The sequence below is a fragment of the Myotis myotis genome, unplaced genomic scaffold (assembly GCF_014108235.1).
Source record: "Myotis myotis isolate mMyoMyo1 unplaced genomic scaffold, mMyoMyo1.p scaffold_m19_p_3, whole genome shotgun sequence".
In the NCBI taxonomy this organism is placed as follows: Eukaryota; Metazoa; Chordata; class Mammalia; order Chiroptera; family Vespertilionidae; genus Myotis; species Myotis myotis.
In genome coordinates this window covers 88,324,712-88,344,326 of record NW_023416335.1, presented here as the reverse complement: position 1 = coordinate 88,344,326, position 19,615 = coordinate 88,324,712, and the positions used below count along the sequence as shown (strand labels likewise).

Sequence of the window (19,615 nt, the reverse complement as noted above, 5' to 3'; positions counted from 1 at the left end):
TACATGCAAGGTGAACTTACTTAGTGCCAGGGTGCTATTCCAGGTTCTAGGAACACGAAATAGTTCATAGTTTTGTGGGTTTGAGAGATAAACATGGAATAAATTAGTGGGGGAGGGCATGGGTATGGCCAAAGGAAAGGAAATGAACATTCATTTAGGAGCAAGAATTGTGCCAGAATCTGTTATTTTATGTTTGCTATTTCATTTAATTTTCTGAATATTACTAGGAGGGGGAGGGTGTTATTTATCCATACTGTACAGCTGAGCTAATTTACATTCACCCCAGCTTATGAGTAAACCAATAAGTTTATCAAATTTAAAAATTCATGCTCTTTCTACCACATAAGGTGCTGTGGAAACACAGATAACAGGGAAATTACGAATAAATAGGTGGTGTTGCGAAGGCTTATCTAAAGTGTGTGGCACTTGAGTTGGGTCATGAGGCTGAATATCAGCAAAAAAGGAGGGGGCATTTGCGAGAGTGAGCTGGTAAGAGGAAAGGTAAGGTCATGTAAAAATAAATACTGTAGGTATTGTCCTTAGAACATGGGGGTGCATAGCAAAGTGGTGCCTTATGAGGCTGGCAGATGGGATGAGGCTTAGGTGATAGAGTGATGAATCTGGATTACTATGGGAAAGAAAATTGTTTTATATTTTAAATGTGGGAATTCAATAAAGTATTTTTCCTATAATGGAAGTGATATGATTAGCTTTTTAAATATAAATATAAAATATAAAATATTTTTATATTTTTAAATATAAAATATTATATTTTAAATATAAAATATTATTTTATATTTTATATTGTTTTAAATATTTTATTTTATATTGTTTTAAATATAAAATATTATTATATTATATTATATTATATTATATTAAATATAATATAATTTTGGTAACAGTGCAGAGAACACATGTGAGGGAGGCACACTGAGAGCCCATAAAAGTGCAGTTCAGTGATGAGAAAGGCCTGAATTAAGACAGCATGAGTAGGAATCAGGAGGATTTCATAACTGATAAGATGGGGAAGGCAAAAGATAGGAGTCAGTGATGAGTGTAAGGGTTATAGCATGGAAAGAAGTGATACTTTATCGTAAGACAGAACAGAGAGAGTAGTCTTTTTTTTTAAATTAAATCTTTATTGTTCAGATTATTACATTTGTTCCTTTTTTTCCCCCCACAACTCCCCTCCACCCAGTTCCCACCCCACCCTCCGCCCTTACTCCCCATCCACTGTCTTCATCCATAGGTGCGAGATTTTTATCCAGTCTCTTCCCGCATCTCCCACACCCCTTTCCCACCGAGAATAGTCAGTCCACTCCCTTTCTATGCCCCTGATTCTATTATAATCACCAGTTCATTCTGTTCATCAGATTCTGTATTCCCTTGATTTTTAGATTCACTTGTTGATAGATGTGTATTTGTTGTTCATAATTTGTATCTTTACCTTTTTCTTCTTCTTCCTCTTCTTAAAGGATACCTTTCAGTATTTCATATAATACTAGTTTGGTGGTGATGAACTCCTTTAGCTTTTTCCTATCTGTGAAGCTCTTTATCTGACCTTCAATTCTGAATGATAGCTTTGCTAGAGAAAGTAATCTTGGTTGTAGGTTCTTGGCATTCATCACTTTGAATATTTCTTGCCACTTCCTTCTGGTCTGCATAGTTTCTGTTGAGAAATCAGCTGATAGTCGTATGGGTACTCCCTTGTATGTAACTGACTTTCTTTCTCTTGCTGCTTTTAAGAATCTCTCTTTGTCTTTTGCTCTTGGCATTTTAATTATGATGTGTCTTGGCATGGTCCTCTTTGGATTCCTTTTGTTTGGGGTTCTCTGCACTTCCTGGACTTATAAGTCTATTTCTTTCACCAGGTAGGGGAAGTTTTCTGTCATTATTTCTTCAAATAGGTTTTCAATATCTTGCTCACAGAAAGAGTAGTCTTGAGGGCAGCAAAGCCTGGCCAGTTTTAGAGCTGTTGAGTATGAAATGCCCATGGGATGCTCTCTATAACATGACCAACAGGCAGTCAGGAATTGTAGGGAGAGCTCAACGTACGTTCTAGGACAAAGATCTGGGAGTTATCCCAAGATGGATGGTAGTTCATCATAGACCCTATGAATGATGGAGGTCACCTAGGGGGCATGAGGTGAAAAGAGAAGACAGTGTGTACTGAACTTTAGGGGACACCTATTATGTAAATAGGGGAGAAAGCCAGTAAAAAAAAAGGAGATGATAAAAGTAAGAAGAATATAGAGAGAATGGTAGGCCAGAAGCCACAGGGAATAGAAAGTTAGATGAATGGGAGATTATTACCATAGGTACAAATAATACAGAAGGCATCCAGCTCTGGTCAAAGAGATATCCATATAGTCATTCAACACATACGTATTGAGCATCTACTATGTGCCAGGCCCTGATCCAGGTGCCGGAGTTACAGCAGAGTTCAAAACAGTTTCTCACCTCATGAAGCTTGTTTCAATGGAGGAGATAGGCAATACCCTAATAAACAATCTCATCTAATAAAGAGGGAATATGCTAATTGACCCTCATGCCATTGCAAAGATGGTGGCGCCCATAGCCAATAAGGAGAGAATATGCTAATTAACTGCCATGCCCTCAAAGGTGGTGGCACCTACAGCCACAAGATGGAGGTGCCCAGTCCCCTCAGCCCCGCCAGGGCAGCAGGCGCGCAGCAAGGCCTTCAGAGTCCTCCAGTCTCCTCAGCCCCCCAGCCACCCAGGGACGGCCTGAGGTGATGGCAAGCCTTGGATGTCAGCTGCCCAGCCACCCAGGGCCGCCCAAGGCTCAGGTAACCAGGGCTAGCTGAGGCTTGCGCTGCCGGCAGTGGCAGCAGCAGAGGTGTGATGGGGCGTCGCCTTCCACTGATTGTCCGGTCGCCTCCAACCCCTGAGGACTCCTGGACTATGAGAGGGGGCAGGCCGGGCTGAGAGACCCCCCTCCAGTGCATGAATTTTCATGCACCGGGCCTCTAGTCTTAAAACTAGGGGGCCAGCACACGATTTGAAATCACGTGGCGCCGCCCACCCTCGAGTTGCCAGTATGACCCTGCCTTCCTCTCCAGCCCTTGAAGCAGCCAGGGCTGCTGCTGATCAGGCCCTCCCCCAGCACAGGCACATGGAGGACCCTGCCACCCTGCCCCCGACACTGCAGGCGCAACCTCCTCCTGTCTGGTTGACCCGTTAAGGTGTCTGGTTAATTAGCATATTTCTTTATTATATATATATAGATATCGTGCTATATAAGTCTTTTTTTTTTTTTTTTATTGCTTAAAGTATTACAAAGGGTATTACATATGTGTCCATTTTATCCCCCCGCCCTAGACAATCCCCTAGCCTCCCCTATCCCCCAATGTCTTATGTCCACTGGTTATGCTTCTATGCATGCATACAAGTCCTTTAGTTGATCTCTTACCCCCCTACCTCCTGCCCCGCAACCCTCCCCGGCCTTCCTGCTGCAGTTTGACAATCTGTTTGAGGCAGCTCTGCCTCTGTATCTATTATTGTTCAAAAGTTTATAATGGTCTCTATTATCCATGAATGAGTGAGATCATGTGGTATTTTTCCTTCATTGACTGGCTTATTTCACTTAGCATAATGCTCTCCAGTTCCATCCATGACGTTGCAAATGGTAAGAGTTCCTTCCTTTTTAGAGCAGCATAGTATTCCATCGTGTAGATGTACCACAGTTTTCTAATCCATTCATCTACTGATGGGCACTTAGGCTGTTTCCAGATCTTAGCTATGGTGAATTGTGCTGCTATGAACATAGGGGTGCATATATCCTTTCTGATTGGTGTTTCTGGTTTCTTGGGATATATTCCTAGAAGTGGGATCACAGGGTCAAATGGGAGTTCCATTTTCAGTTTTTTAAGGAAACTCCATACTGTCTTCCATAGTGGCTGCACCAGTCTGCATTCCCACCAGCAGTGCACAAGTGTTCCTTTTTCTCCACATCCTCTCCAGCACTTGTCGTTTGTTGATTTGTTGATGATAGCCAGTCTGACAGGTGTGAGATGGTACCTCATTGTTGTTTTGATTTGCATCTCTCGGATGATTAGTGACTTTGAGCATGTTTTCATATGTCTCTTGGCTTTCTGAATGTCCTCTTTTGAAAGGTGTCTATTTAGGTCCTTTGCCCATTTTTTGATTGGATTGTTTATCTTCCTTTTGTTAAGTTGTATGAGTTCCCTATAAATTTTGGAGATTAGGCCCTTATCGGATATGACATTGGCAAATATGTTTTCCCACACAGTGGGTTTTCTCGTTGTTTTGTTGATGGTTTCTTTTGCTGTGCAGAAGCTTTTTATTTTGATGTAGTCCCATTTGTTCATTTTCTCTTTAGTTTCAAGTGCCCTAGGAGCTGTATCAGTGAAGAAATTGCTTCGGCATATGTCTGAGATTTTGTTGCCTTTGGATTCTTCTAGAATTTTTATAGTTTCCTGTCGTACATTTAAGTCCTTTATCCATTTTGAGTTTATTTTTGTGTATGGTGTAAGTTGGTGGTCTAGTTTCATTTTCTTGCATATATCTGTCCAATTTTCCCAGCACCATTTATTGAAGAGACTATCTTGGCTCCATTGTATGTTCTTGCCTCCTTTGTCAAATATTAATTGAGCATATTGGTTCGGGCCGATTTCTGGGCTCTCTATTCTATTCCATTGATCTATATGCCTATTCTTGTGCCAGTACCAGGCAGTTTTGAGAACAGTGGCTTTGTAATACATCTTGATATCTGGTATTGAGATCCCACCTACTTTGGTCTTTTTCAGGATTGCTGCAGCTATTCGAGGTCTTTTTTTATTCCAGATGAATTTTTGGAGAGTTCGTTCTAGATCTCTGAAGTATGCCGTTGGTATTTTAATGGGAAGTGCGTTGAATTTATAGATTGCTTTGGGTAGTATGGACATTTTAATGATGTTGATTCTACCAATCCATGAACACGGTATGTTCTTCCATCTGTTTATGTCTTCCTCTATATCTTTTTTCAACGTCCTGTAGTTTTCTGAGTAGAGGTCTTTTACCTCTTTAGTTAAGTTTATTCCTAGGTAGCTTAATTTTTTTGGTGCGATGGTAAACGGGATTGTTTTTATAATCTCTCTTTCTGAAAGTTCACTATTGGTGTATAGAAATGCCTCGGATTTCTTGGGGTTAATTTTGTATCCTGCTACATTGCCAAATTCATGTATTAAGTCCAGTAGCTTTTTGATGGAGTCTCTAGGGTTTTGTATGTATAATATCATGTCGTCTGCAAATAAGGACAGTTTTACTTCCTCTTTTCCAATTTGGATGCCTTTTATTTCTTCTTCTTGCCGAATTGCAATGGCTAACACTTCCAGTACTATGTTGAACAGGAGTGGTGAGAGGGGGCATCCCTGTCTTGTTCCTGTTCTTAGGGGAAATGGTGTTAGTTTTTGTCCATTGAGTATGATGTTGGCTGTGGGCCTGTCATATATGGCTTTTATTATGTTGAGGTATGATCCTTCTACTCCCACCTTGCTGAGAGCTTTTATCAAAAATGGGTGTTGAATTTTGTCAAATGCTTTTTCTGCATCAATTGATATGACCATGTGGTTTTTTTCTTTCAATTTGTTTATGTGATGTATCACGTTTATTGATTTGCGGATATTGTACCATCCTTGCATCCCTGGGATAAATCCTACTTGGTCATGGTGTATGATCTTTCTGATGTACTGCTGGATCCGATTTGCTAAGATTTTGTTGAGGATTTTGGCATCTATGTTCATAAGCGATATTGGCCTGTAATTCTCTTTCATTGTGTTGTCTTTACCGGGTTTTGGTATTAGGGTGATGCTGGCTTCATAGAATGAGCTTGGAAGTGTTCCTTCCTCTTGAATTTTTTGTAGTAGTCTGAGGAGAACAGGTTTTAGTTCTTCCTTGAATGTTTGGTAAAACTCCCCTGTGAAGCCGTCTGGTCCTGGGCTTTTGTTTGCTGGAAGCTTTTTGATGACTGCTTCAATTTCTTCCATAGTTATTGGCCTGTTGAGATTTTTAGATTCTTCCTGATTGAGTTTTGGAATGTTGTATTTTTCTAGGAATTTGTCTATTTCCTCCAGGTTGTCTAGTTTGTTGGAGTAGAGCTGTCCATAGTATTTTTTAACAATCATTTGTATTTCTGTGGGGTCTGTTGTTATTTCGCCTCTATCGTTTCTGATTTTGTTTATTTGGGTCCTCTCTCTTTGCTTCTTGGTGAGTCTGGCTAGAGGTTTGTCAATCTTGTTTATCCTTTCAAAGAACCAGCTCTTGGTTTCATTGATTTTCTGTATTGTTTTTTTGGTCTCTATGTCATTTATTTCTGCTCTAATCTTTATTATCTCCTTCCTTCTGCTCACTCTGGGGTTTTCTTGTTGCTCTCTTTCTAATTCTTTGAGTTGTAGAATTAGATGATTTACTACCATTTTTTCTTGTTTGTTGAGATAGGCCTGTAGAGCTATAAACTTCCCTCTCAGGACTGCTTTCATTGTGTCCCATAGGTTTTGGATTGTTGTGTTTTCATTGTCATTAGTTTCCAGGATGTTTCGAATTTCTTCTTTGATTTCATTGGTAACCCAATCAATATTTAATAGCATGCTATTCAGCTTCCAGGTGTTTGAGTATTTTGGGTTGTTTTTATTGTAGTTTATTTCTAATATTATGCCATCGTGGTCTGCGAAGACGCTTTTTATGATTTCAATTTTCTTGAATTTGGGGATACTTTGCTTGTGACCCAATATATGGTCTATTTTTGAATATGTCCTATGAGCATTTGAGTAGAATGTATATTCCCTGGCTTTCAGGTGAAGTGTTCTGAAGATGTCTATTAAGTCCATCTGATCTAGTGAGTCATTTAGGATTGCTATATCTTTGCTGATTATTTGTCTAGAGGACTTATCCAGTGCTGTCAGTGGTGTATTAAAGTCCCCTACTATGATTGTATTGTTGTTGATGTCTCCTTTGATATCTTCCAGGAGTTTTTTTATGAATTTGGGTGCTCCTGCATTGGGTGCATATATGTTTACCAGGATTATATCTTCTTGTTGTATTGATCCCTTTAGTATTATGAAGTGGCCTTCCTTATCTCTTGTTATGGCCTTCACTTTGAGGTCTATTTTGTCCGATATAAGTATTGCTACCCCAGCTTTCTTTTCCTTTCCATTTGCCTGAAAGATATTTTTCCATCCTTTCACTTTCAGTCCGTGTGAGTCCCTTCTAATGAGGTGGGTTTCTTGTAGACAGCAGATGTATGGGTCATGTTTTTTTATCCATTCAGCCACTCAATGTCTTTTGTTTGGAGCATTTAGTCCGTTTACGTTTAAAGTTATTATTGAAAGGTACTTGTTTGTAGGCATTTCTGTTTTTGTGTGGCTGTTTTCTTTCTGAGCTTTTTATTTCTTATTTTTATACCAGTCCCTTTAGCATTCCTTGCATTGCTGGCTTGGTGGTGATAAACTCCCTTAGCCTTTTTTTGTCTGTGAAGCTTCTTATTTCCCCTTCAAGTTTGAATGATAGCCTTGCTGGATAGAGTATTCTTGGATTCAGTCCTTTGCTTTGCATCACTTTGTAAATTTCCGTCCATTCTTTTCTGGCCTGATGTGTTTCTGTTGAGAAATCATTTGACAATCTAATGGGAGATCCCTTGTATGTAACTTTCCGTCTCTCTCTTGCAGCCTGTAAGATTCTCTCTTTGTCCTGAACATTTGCCATGGTAATTATGATGTGTCTTGGTGTGGGTCTTTTTGGGTTCACCTTGTTTGGGACTCTCTGGGCTTGTGTGACTTTTTTCTTCCCCACCTCAGGGAAGTTTTCTGATATTATTTCTTCGAATAGGTTTTCTAATCCTTGTTCATCCTTCTGTTGTTCTGGTACCCCTATTATTCGTATGTTGTTTTGTTTCATGTTGTCCTAAAGCTCCCTTAGGCTCTCCTCCTGTCTTTTCATTTTTTTCTCCAATTGCAGTACGTTTTGGGTGTGTTTTGCTTCCTTGTCTTCTAAATCACTAATTCGGTCCTCTGCTTCTCCTAGTCTACTGTTGATACTTTCAATGGAGTTTTTCATTGCAGCTATATCACTCTTCATATCTTCTTGGGTCTTACTTAAGTTGTTGATTTTTTCATCTGTTTCTTCTAGCTTCTTCCATATGTTATCGATTTTTTCATCTGTTTCTTCTTGCTTCTTGCAGAGGTTGTCTATTTTTTCATCTGTTTCTTCTTGCTTCTTGCTGAGGTTGTCGATTTTTTCCTCCATCCGGTTTATGCACTCTAGGACCCTTATTCTGAATTCTTTTTCTGTCATGTTGCATGCCTCTGTATTACTTAGCTGCTTTTCTGGAGAGTCCTCCTTCTCTTTCCTTTGGGGGTTTCTTTGTCTACCCATGTTTGATCTCACTGACATATCTAGACGTTGAGTCGTTCAGTGGCTGCTCCCTTGGTGGCAGTGACTCCTTGGTCTGCGGTTCCTCTTCGGGCGGTTGCGGTAGCAGCTGCTCTTCAGTTGGCAGCAACTCCTCTGGTGGGTGCTGTTCACAGCTGTGGTGGCTCTTCTGGCTGGTGGGGCGAGGTTTCACGTACAGCTGCTGTTCCTCAGCAGAGGGTGTGGTGCTCAGGAGGTTGCTGTTGCTTGGATCTGCTGTGTTGATTTAAAGGCACAAAATACAACACAACAAGGCACCACGTACCAGGCACTATACACAAATATATTCACGATATTAATAACCCCAAATAAAGGTGAGCACCTGAATTAAGAGAATTAGGGGATAAGGAAAAGGAAGAGAAAAAGAGAAAAGAGAAAAAAGAAAAGAAAATTAGGGACCAAAAAAAGGAGTGCAAAAATGAAAGTGGGAAAAAGGAGGGGGGAAAGTAAAAGCGAGAAAAGAAAGGAAAAGAAAAAAAAAGAGCGAAAAGAGAGAATGAAGTGGAAGAGGGGAAGAGACTTTTTATATGAGGAGAATACTCCTATAGAACAGCCATTAATCCCAACAAATTCCAGCAACAGCTCCCTGGAGATAAATGCAAACTAGAAACAACCAATAATATAACGATGAAAATAGAATGGAGAACACTAATCCCAAAATAAAATAAAGAGAAAATAAAATGGCACTTTAAAAAAAATGGTAAAATGGTAGCAGTAATAATACTGGTTAAAAATAAGAAGGTAGTAATTAAAAGGGTAAAATCAGGTGATGGAAAAAAGAAGAAAAAAAAAAAAAGAAGAAGAAGAGGAAAAGAAAAAAAAAGAAAAAAAAAGAAAAAAAAATTGGTTTCTTAGTTAAAAGGTGAAAAAAAAAAAAAATATTGCAGTAGTGAAGGTCCTTCGGTTCTTCTATTCTTCAGTGTGGCTCGCCTTAGACCTGCCAGGTATTCAGGAGAGTGTTGAGTTTCCCTGCGATACACTGTTCCTCTGTGTTGTAAACCACAGTCCTTATTTTAAAGCAAGCCGCATTTGTTTCCCAGATTGCCTTATTTTGTGTTTGGCAAAGAGTCAGTTTGTGGGTCAGCCTCTGGGTGGCAGTGTTCTGGGGTTGGCCTCTGAGGCTACAGGGCCTCTCTGTCCAGTGGAAGTTCACTGCCCAGAGCTGGCTGCTTAAGAGTTACCAGTGCTGTGTTGTTGCTGGGATTGAAAATCCCTCTATAGGCCAGACCCTGTTAACTCCCAGGGACTGATCAGGTTATTTTAATCCTTGATCTCCTACAGGGTGGAATCTGGGTGTGGCTGTGCTCCTTGCCTGGGGGCTGGGGGGAGGAGTCTCACTCTCCGGAGAGAATGGCTGCCTCAGACGTGGGCTCAGGGGTGTCTCAGCACTCAATTCGCTGCCACCTCTCCCGGCCCCCCTTCTCTCCTCAGTCTCTCCCCAGATTCCACTCCTCCGCACACTCTCCCTCTCTTCAGCACAGGTGAGTGTCTGTATCCGAAATGTCCCATGAACAGGGTTCAGTGAAAACAAACAAACAAACGCCGGCCGCGGAAACGGGGAAGGCTTGGTTTCTGTAAGCTTCTTCTCTTACCGGGACTGCATGGTCTGGTCAGCTCTTCAGGCTGCCCCCTTTAGGCTCAGTCCTCCGTGATCACAGAACCCAGCTCGCAATTCCCCCGGCAGCGCCAGGAATCCCGCGGTTCTCCTTTCCCCCGTCAGGGGCTGTGCCTGTCCCAAGGGACGCGGCTGTCTGCCACGCGGTCTCCCTCCGACTCTCTGGGCTCAGAGGTCTGGCAAACTTTCCTGCCCAAATCCCTGGTTTTTTTTTACCTTTCCAGGGGAGTTCTGCTCTTCCCGGCTGTAAACCGTCTCGCCAGCTGAGGAATTTCGCCAATTCGGGGTGGATGTTACTAGTTTCAGCTGCTCACTCCATTTGCTCAGGGACACGACCTGGGACGCGTCTGCCTATACCGCCGCCATCTTCCTGAATCAATCCGTGCTATATAAGTCTTATGGGGTGGAGGGCAGCATTCAGACTAAGAGAACACAGATCTAGGAACTGTTATTTTTGATAGGGTTGTCGGGAAAGTTCTCACTGAGACGGTTCCATTTGAAATGGTAAGACAGAGCCCTGTGGATATTTGAGAAAAGAGTGTGTCAGGCAGAGGAAACAGCAGGGGCAAGGGCCCAAGCAGGAGGCACTTGCTATGCTGGAGAAACCCCAAGCAGGCCAGCTGGGCTGGAGTGAGCTGGAGGGAGGGATGGAGACACGAGGCCCGAGAGGTGGTGGGGAAGAGCAGGTCCCCTTTTCGGCCATGGTAAGGATGTTGTGTTTTAGTTTAAGAGTGTGGAAGTCATGGAAAATTTGAGGCAGAAGAATCAGGGATGTGATTTAAACAGATCATCTGGCTGCTATATGTAATTAGCAAGCATGGCAAAGGAGTCGAAACAGCCAGATGAGTTAAGGACATGGTGAGGGTATGGGAGCTTCACTACTGTCCTTCATGGTGACCAGTCTCTACCAGCCCTGACTCTGGTCTCCTGTAGTTCAGGCTCTGCCTTGGACCTGGAGCTTCTCTTATGTCAGGGACCACTCAACCCATTTCTGACATCCCCAGCACTTGGCACATCTTATTGAGTATCTGTTTACTCTTTTGTCTCCCTCTCTAGACTGGGAGCTTCTTAAAAGCAGGGTCTGTGCCTGCATCATGTTATATGATTTTCCCAGCATGATGACTAGCTCATAGCGGGCACTCAATAAATGTCAGCTGGGTGAATGGTCAGTGGCATCTGGCTCATTTTCCTCAAGACATAGTCAGATTTGGTTCACAAGGGGCACTTGAATTTAGAATTCATAGAATTAGCCCTGACTGGTTTGGCTCAGTGGATAGAATTCATAGAATTATTATTCCATATCCTGGGCTATTACTAATACCTGGTTTCTGTCGCAGGAGAATTTAAAACCTGCACAATCCTCTTTAGCGATGTGGTGACATTTACGAACATCTGTGCTGCCTGTGAACCTATCCAAATAGTGAATATGCTGAATTCAATGTACTCCAAGTTTGACAGATTAACTAGTGTCCACGAAGTCTACAAAGTAAGTGTCTGTGTCCTGCAGGGTGTTTGTCTGTGCTCTCGGGCAGGCAGGTCCTCAGTTGCTGGCCTTTCTCTTTACTGGTCTGGTGTTTGGTGTGGATGAGAGCAGGGTGAGGAGGAAGAGCTCAAAGGGAATTGGAAGTATTTTATAAATTTTAGTTTCTTAGGAACCCCTCATAATACCCAATACTAAGATGCTTGGGGGGTGGGTGGGTGTGGGCACACTGTTTTCCCAGAGAGGGGTCCTCCTACTCCTTAAATTTAGCATCAAATCTAAACCCAAATAATGCATATTGAATACACGGCATCTTACACCTACCCCAGCAGCTTCATCGTCCCTGTGATTTGTTTCTACCAGAAGCAGAGAGGCCTTTGGCTTTCTCTTGGTTGTTTTATGAGTCATTTTTCTTCCCACCTCCTTCTTCACACTCCTCATAGCCCTAGCAAATAATTACCACCCCTGATATGGTCCTTCTACCAACATGTGAAAAATGACAAGAATATCTAATGATATGTTTGGTGCATCTAGGAAAACCTCTGAATACCCTCTTTTTCTTACAGGTGGAAACAATAGGAGATGCTTATATGGTGGTTGGGGGTGTTCCGGTACCTATTGGAAGCCATGCTCAAAGAGTGGCTAATTTTGCTTTGGGGATGAGAATTTCTGCAAAAGAAGTGATGAATCCTGTTACTGGGGAGTCCATCCAGGTAGAGAGCAAGTGGATGATTGCTTAATACCAACCATCTCACACAAAAAAGTAGAATTCTTCTTATTTGTCTGCTTAAATGATTCCTGGGTATGTTACAGTAATTCAAGTGAATGATTTCTCCCAGCTCTTCTCTTGCATATGTTACTAAATAATAGAGATATAAGTCAGGATATTATCATTCCAACTTCTCTAAAATTTCAGAAGAGCCTTTGGAGCTCAGGATTTTCACATGATTCACTGCAAGTTTCTATGCCCATAATTTAGGACAGTGCTGAGCACGCCTCGTCACTTACTTTGTTGGAAGCCAGCTCATTTATAATTCCACCTTTTTGTTCACACATTTCAACAAGTGGTCAGGTTCACTCACTAGCCAACTTTTCCTGCTTAGAAAATTGTGAATCCCTCTTGCTGTTTGACAGGTTCAGAACCCAGGCTGAGGTGTGAAACTGTCTCCCGCCAGCAGGCCAGACACCATGGTGCCATAAGATATTCACAATAGCTTTCCTTCCACCACATGGCCATTAGGGAGACATCTGCTCTCCTTTCTCACAGGAAGCTACTTGTGCAGCTAGGTCACTCTATAAAAGTTGGGCAATTTAGGAAATGAAAAGTAAGTGTCCCCTTCTGTCTGCTCAGCAGATCCTAACTGTCCTGAGATGGCTTAGAACAGTGTTTCTGCCTTTTAAAATGTAAGCACTTCCCTGTTCTAATCAGTCAGATCTTCAAGTAGCCTACTAAACAGAAATAAAGCCAATTGTAGGATGGAATAAACCCTTATGCAGGAGACTCTGAAAATGTGTTCTACTCACCCTCACCACACTAATTTCGAAGCTGAGAAATGCTGCAGATACTGGTCATTGTGTCCACTGTAGTCTTCTGAGTAAAAGTTGGCTTTAGGTAATTGCAAGAACATTATGTCTACAATACTTGGCCTGATGTATGCACACAGATAAACCTGTTAAATAAAACCTCCAATATAAGAAATAACAAATTAAGATGAACGGGAATGAGGGGAGTAGAGATAAGAGATATGTTTAAAGGACTAATGGAAGCTATCAAAGAAAAAATGATTGAAAATATACTACTGTGTAAATAGTGTGTGTGTGTGTGTGTGTGTGTGTGTGTGTGTATGTGTGAAAGAAGCATAGCAGCAGAGGTATAAATCATGCTACAACGGTAAGAATGAAATTAAACAGTAAATTACTGGAAACTCTCATGGTGGGTTTACCAAGAAAAACAAACAAACAGAAAAAGGTATTGTCATTTCTAAGATAAGAATAGGGACATAATTAGGAGCATTTTAAGTATCCATCAGAACAGCATGTCATGTGGGTTTATTTAAGGCAGTAGGAAAAGGACTAGAAACATTTTCTCTCTTAATATAATTGTGCTGCATTCCTTTTCTTTTTTTTACACGATAATGAAACAAAGACAATTTTATTCAAATTCTCAAAAACTATTACTCAATGTGCTGTTTCTAAAATGTATGTCATCCTTTATGTAATGATTTTATTATTTTATCTTTCCTTTATTTGCTGTTTTTGTTGTTGTTTGTGGGGTGGTTTTTATTTTTATGTTTTTGGCTTTTCTTTATAGTCTTTTAGTAGAAGCCAGAGTCTTAAGTTGACCAGTTAGCATACTCTGGCCTACTATTCTGACTAAATTTCTTCTCAATATTCATGGCCAACATCTGGCTTCTAAATGAAAGGCTTTTGGTCTTTTCAATCACTTGCTGACTGCATTGTTACCATAACCACATGAATAATTTAGAATCAATCTTGGCATCCAGTTACAATCCACCTTTAGCTTCTTTTGTTGTCATATTCAGTTTATTTCATATTTCATTTCTACAGTTTTAAAATTAGTACTCTTTGAGATCTATTGTTTAATTAATATAGCCTTTAGTATACTTTTGCAGAGGTCGTACGATGCATGAGACAATATTACTAGGTGTTTTGAAGGATTCAGAGAACTATATTAAAGGCTCCTTTTCCTAGAGGAATTTATAATCATATTTCAGGAGAAAATCTATAATTAAAACAAAAAGAAAAGTAAAACTGGTTAAGATGTAGAAAGCTGCAAGAGCTATTTGCATACTAGAACTTAAAAAACAAAAACAACAACAACAAAAAAAAATAGCAAAGAAATATAAATGAGCTAAATTCTAGAAAATGTCAAGCCCTTTCAAGGAGAAGACACCCATAATTACATTCACCACTAGTAGAGTGGCAGAAGTAATCCACCAGAATTGAGGGTAAGGAGAAACCAGTCTAAATTTTAGTGAACATGTTATGGCCACTCTGGGGCTGAAATGACAGGTTAGAATCTCCCAAATCTTGTCTTTGATATGTCCTGGCCACAGAGGCTGTACCCATCTACCAACTCTTTTCCATAGGCCTTCACCAAGTACATAGGGTTATTCAGCCAAAGGAGAGGGATCAGAAAGGAGAGTTGAGAGAGATCTCAGTTCCCGAGGTATATAGGGCCTTCCCCAAATGCAAGGGAGTGGCCTATGGAAGGGTGGTGTTAGAGAAGAAGAACTAAGAGAAATCCCTCTGAGGTACTCTTGGAGTTCACCAAATAAATTACAATGACCCTTTGAAGTCTGGAGGCAGAGAGAAATCTCCTCAGGTAGGGAGAGCCATGGTAGGACTGATGAGGTTCTCAGAACTTTGCTAGTGTTCAGATCCCAAGTTCTGCTGAGTGAAAGTCCCTATCCAGTCTTTGTAACATTTGAAATCAGTGCTCTGTAAAACCAGCAATATACCTGGAAAAAGCCAAGACCCCACTCAGATACAGATTGGTTCATTCAGTCTCCACTCTAGCAGTCTGACAAAGAATGACTATAAACTTTTGTGATGGGTAAATATTACCTACCTTAGTCTCTATTGTACTTTTACACACAATATGAGACATATAATTAAATAATTTAAAATATGAGATGCAAGAAGACACAATAAATGGTGATGTGTTATATAGCCAAGAGAGGAAATAGTTAATAGAAGCATGTCCAGAGATGGCTTAGATATTGGAATTACTAGACAGAGTCTTTAAAATAACTATGATAAATATTTTAAAGGATCTATTGGAAAGGGGGAAAAAGTTGAATAGTTTGGAAGCACACACACACTTTATCTACTCTCTCTATTATCTATTTATTTACTATCTCTCTATGAACCTATCTATTAATCAATCTATCTATCTTGCCCATGGAAATAAAAACCATGATATCAGAAATCAGAAGTAAAGAATTCATTTTATGGTGTTAAAAGAGACTAGACAAAGTAGAGGAAAGGATCAGAGATTTTAAAAACAGAGCAATAAAAATTATCCAAACTGAAACACAAAGAAGAAAATTGTAAAAAAAAAAAAAAAAAAAAAAAAAAAAAAAAAAAAGGAAGAAGAAGAAGAAGAAGAAGAAGAAGAAGAAGAAGAAGAAGAAGAAGAAGAAAGAAACAGAGCATCCTACATCTGTAGGACAATATGAAACGGACCACCATATGTGGAACTGGAGTCCTAGAAGGAAAATAGAATGAATGAGAATGGCTCAGAAGAAATATTTGAAGAAACAATGGTTGAAATTTTTCAATATTTATGAAAGATATTACCCCACATTTCTAAGAGCTTAGCAAACTACAACAGGATAAATACAATACATATAATATGTAGTCACATACAGTGGGGCCTTGACTTACGAGTTTAATTCATTCCGTGACGGAGCTCGTAACTCAAATTACTCGCATGTCAAATCAATTTTTACCATTCCAATGACACGTGATGCTGGGCTGATGTTGTGACGTTCATTGTGACATTTGCTGCGCCAACTAGTGGTGGGGTATCTGAAGCTGGCTCGTAACCCGAATTTTAGCTCACAACTCAAAGCAAAAAATCGGCCGAGAGACGGCTTGTATCTCAAAAAACTCGTTAGTCGGGACACTCGTAAGTCAAGGCCCCACTGTATATAAAAAATCCTACCAGTGCATTAAGGCAAAAAAAATAAATATAAGACATAAAAACTGGAAAGAGAGAAGTAGAATGATCATTATTCACAGCCCAAATAATGGTGCATCTAATAAACCTTAACAAGCTATAGTAAATTACAAGATCTAAATAGTAAGTCTATCAAGGTCTCAGTATACAAGGACTATACACAAAAAATATTTGAATTTTTATGTTCTAAGAACAAAAAGTTAGAAATTAAATAAAAACAAACTAGTCTTAAATCTAGTCTTAAATCTTAGAAAAGAATAAAATTGGAAGATGTAGAATACTGAATCTCAAGACTTATTCTAGAGTAATAGTGACAGGGTAGAATTGGCAGAAGGATTAAAAAATAAATCATTGGAGTAGTATAGAGTGCCTAGCAGTATAGAGTACATATTTAAGGTCAATTAATTTTTGACCAAGGCATCAAATCAATTCAGTGTGGGAAGGAACCCTTCTTGAGAGATGTTTCTGTTACAATTTAATAATTTAATAAAGAAAAATGTACCTCAAACCTCCCTCACTTTATATATATATAATTAATTTAATATGTATTACAGACCTAACATAAATTGTAGAACTATAAAGCTTCTTCAAAGCAAATATAGGAGAATAGCTTCATGTCTTTGGGGTAAGCATTTATTTCTTACATAGGACACAAAAAAGCACTAACAGTAAAAGAAAAAAAGATAAACTTCAATGTTATGGGCCAATTGTGCCCCCTCCTGAAATTTACATATTTACATGTAACCAAGTACATAGGGTTATTCAGCCTAAGGCTAGGGATAAGGAAGGATAGTGGAAGAAGAAAGAAATATTTACAGATCATTATTTGGAGGCAGGGCCTTTACAGAGATGATTAAATTGAGATGAGGCAGTTAAGGTGTGTTTTAATCCAGTCATACTGGTGTCTTGATAGAAAGAGAAAATTTGGATACATGAACAGATACCACAGATACATGCAGACAGGGAGAAAACCATGCAAGGGCACAGTAAGCAGTGGCCACCTGCCAGCCAAGGAGAAAGGCTGCAGAGAAACCAAACCTGCTGACATCTTGATCCTGGACTTCCAGCCTCTAGAACTGTGAGAAAGTAAATTTCTGTTGTTCAAGCCACTCAGTTTGTGGTATTTGGTTATGGCAGCCCTAGAGAACCAATATGTTCTTAGAATTTTTACATTTCTGTATATTAAAGAAATTAAATATACAAAATCACAAAATGGAACAAATATTTATAATGTATATATTACATATCTAAATATATATAGAACGCCTATATATAAATAATAAAAGATAAACAACTAAACTTTTTTAAATGAACAAAAATCTTGAAAAGACTTTTCACAAAAGATAAATATGAATGGACAATGCATACATAAAAATGTGTTTAGCATCATTAGCCATCAGGGAAATGCAAATTAAAACCACAATGAGATATCATTTCATACCCACTATAAGACCAAATGGTGGTGAGACTGAGAACAACTGGAATTGTCACATTGCTCATAGAAATGTAGAATGGTTTCAACTTTGGAGACTTGTTGGGCAAAGTTTCTTTCACTTTTCTTTTTTTTTCCCTTTGGAAACATTAAATATACATCTACCTTGTAACCCAGAAATTCCACTTCTGGGTCTTTACCTGAGAAAAATGAAAATGTATGTCCATAAAAGGATCAGTACAAGAATGTCCCTAACAGCTTCAAACTGGAAATAACCTAATGTTTATGTTTGGGAATAGGAGACTGAATAAATAAATTGTGATATATGCTTACATTAGAATAGTATTGAGCAAAAAAGGAATGAACAACCGGTACATACAACAGTATGGTGGATCTCAAAGACATTATATTGCATAAATGAAGTCTGATTCAAAACAGGATATCCTACATAATAAAAGCCTATATGCTGAGTGTCCGGTCGACTGGTTGGCCATTCAACCAATCAAAGCGCAATATGCTAATGATATGCTAATGCTGCTCAACAGCTCACTATGACGTGCACTGACCACCAAGGGGCAGACGCTCCAACCAGTAGTTTAGGTTGCTGCTGGGGTCCGGCCAATCAGGACTGAGCAAGATGGGCCAGACATGCCCTGGAGCCTTCCTGCAGTCCCTCCCTGCTGGCCAACCTCCCACATCACTCCCCGACCACAATCATGCACCGGTGAAGTCCCTCGGCCTGGCCTGTGCCCTTTCTCAATCTGGGACCCCTTGGGGGATGTTGGACAGCTGGTTTCGGCCCAATCCCACAGACCAGGCTGAGGGACCCCACTGGTGCACGAATTCATGCACCAGGCCTCTTGTACTATATAATACCTTTTACGTGAAGTTCTAGAACAGGCAAATTAATCTATGGTCAAAGAAATAAGAAGGTGATTGCCTCTGCTGAGAGGATAGAACTGAACTGGAAGGAGCCCAACATATTTTATGAGATCTATATTAGCTAATCTATAATTTATTTTGGATGGTGGCTATAGGATAAACACATTTGTTGAAACACTTAAGATCTTTTATTTTATGTAAATTATTCCACAGTTTAAAAATAAGAGCAAGAATATTTGATGGTCTCTTTTCAGTGAGGTTTTCTCTTTACAGATCAGAGTAGGGATTCATACTGGACCGGTCTTAGCAGGTGTCGTGGGGGACAAGATGCCACGGTACTGCTTGTTTGGTGACACTGTGAACACAGCTTCTAGGATGGAAAGTCATGGGCTTCCCGACAAAGTGCACCTCAGCCCCACAGCCTACAGGTAACCACTCACTCACTCATGCTCTCCTTTGTCCCTTTTCCTTCCAGAACTTACAGAGGGCCTAGCAGCCAGGAGATTGGGTAGTGGAGGAAACCTGTGTTTTTTCTTCCACTCCACACTAGCTTACAGAAGACATTGTGTCAGACAATAGATATTGTTGAGCCTCCGCTATAAGATAGTTTTGCTCTCAAGGAGCATAAAATCTAGATGTATATTTAATATTACCAAAAAAAATAGCCCAGAGGCCAAATTCAGTCTGCCACTTTATGTTTATTTTCGTAAATAAAGTATTACTAGAACACAGCCATGCTCTTATTTACACACTGTTTATGGCTGTTTTCATGTTACAACAGTAGAGTTGAGAAGTTGTGAAAGACTGGATGGCCCACAAAGCCAAAAATATTTACTATCTGTTTATTTGTTTGTTTGTTTAAAATACCTTTTTATTGACTTCAGAGAGAGGAAGGGAGAGGGAGAGTTAGACATATCAATGATGAGAAAGAATCATCGATCAGCTGCCTCCTTCATGCCCCTTACTGGAGATGAAGCCAGCAACCAGGGCATGTGCCTTGATGGGAATTGAACGGTGACCGGAATTGAACGTTGATTCATGGGTTGACTCTCAACCACTGAGACATATGGGCTGG

At 40.0% G+C, this 19,615-nt stretch overlaps 1 protein-coding gene across 1 annotated transcript in view; it reads left to right on the top strand.

Moving 5' to 3' along the window:
• The window catches only part of LOC118650478 (guanylate cyclase soluble subunit beta-2-like), an 88,555-nt gene that overhangs the window by 51,873 nt on the left and 17,067 nt on the right, over window positions 1-19,615 (top strand). Inside the window, exons 11-13 of the mRNA XM_036298920.1 lie at window positions 11,379-11,527; window positions 12,088-12,234; window positions 18,814-18,968. Coding sequence (XP_036154813.1) covers window positions 11,379-11,527; window positions 12,088-12,234; window positions 18,814-18,968 — 451 coding nt within the window. The remainder of the gene's footprint in view (window positions 1-11,378; window positions 11,528-12,087; window positions 12,235-18,813; window positions 18,969-19,615) is intronic.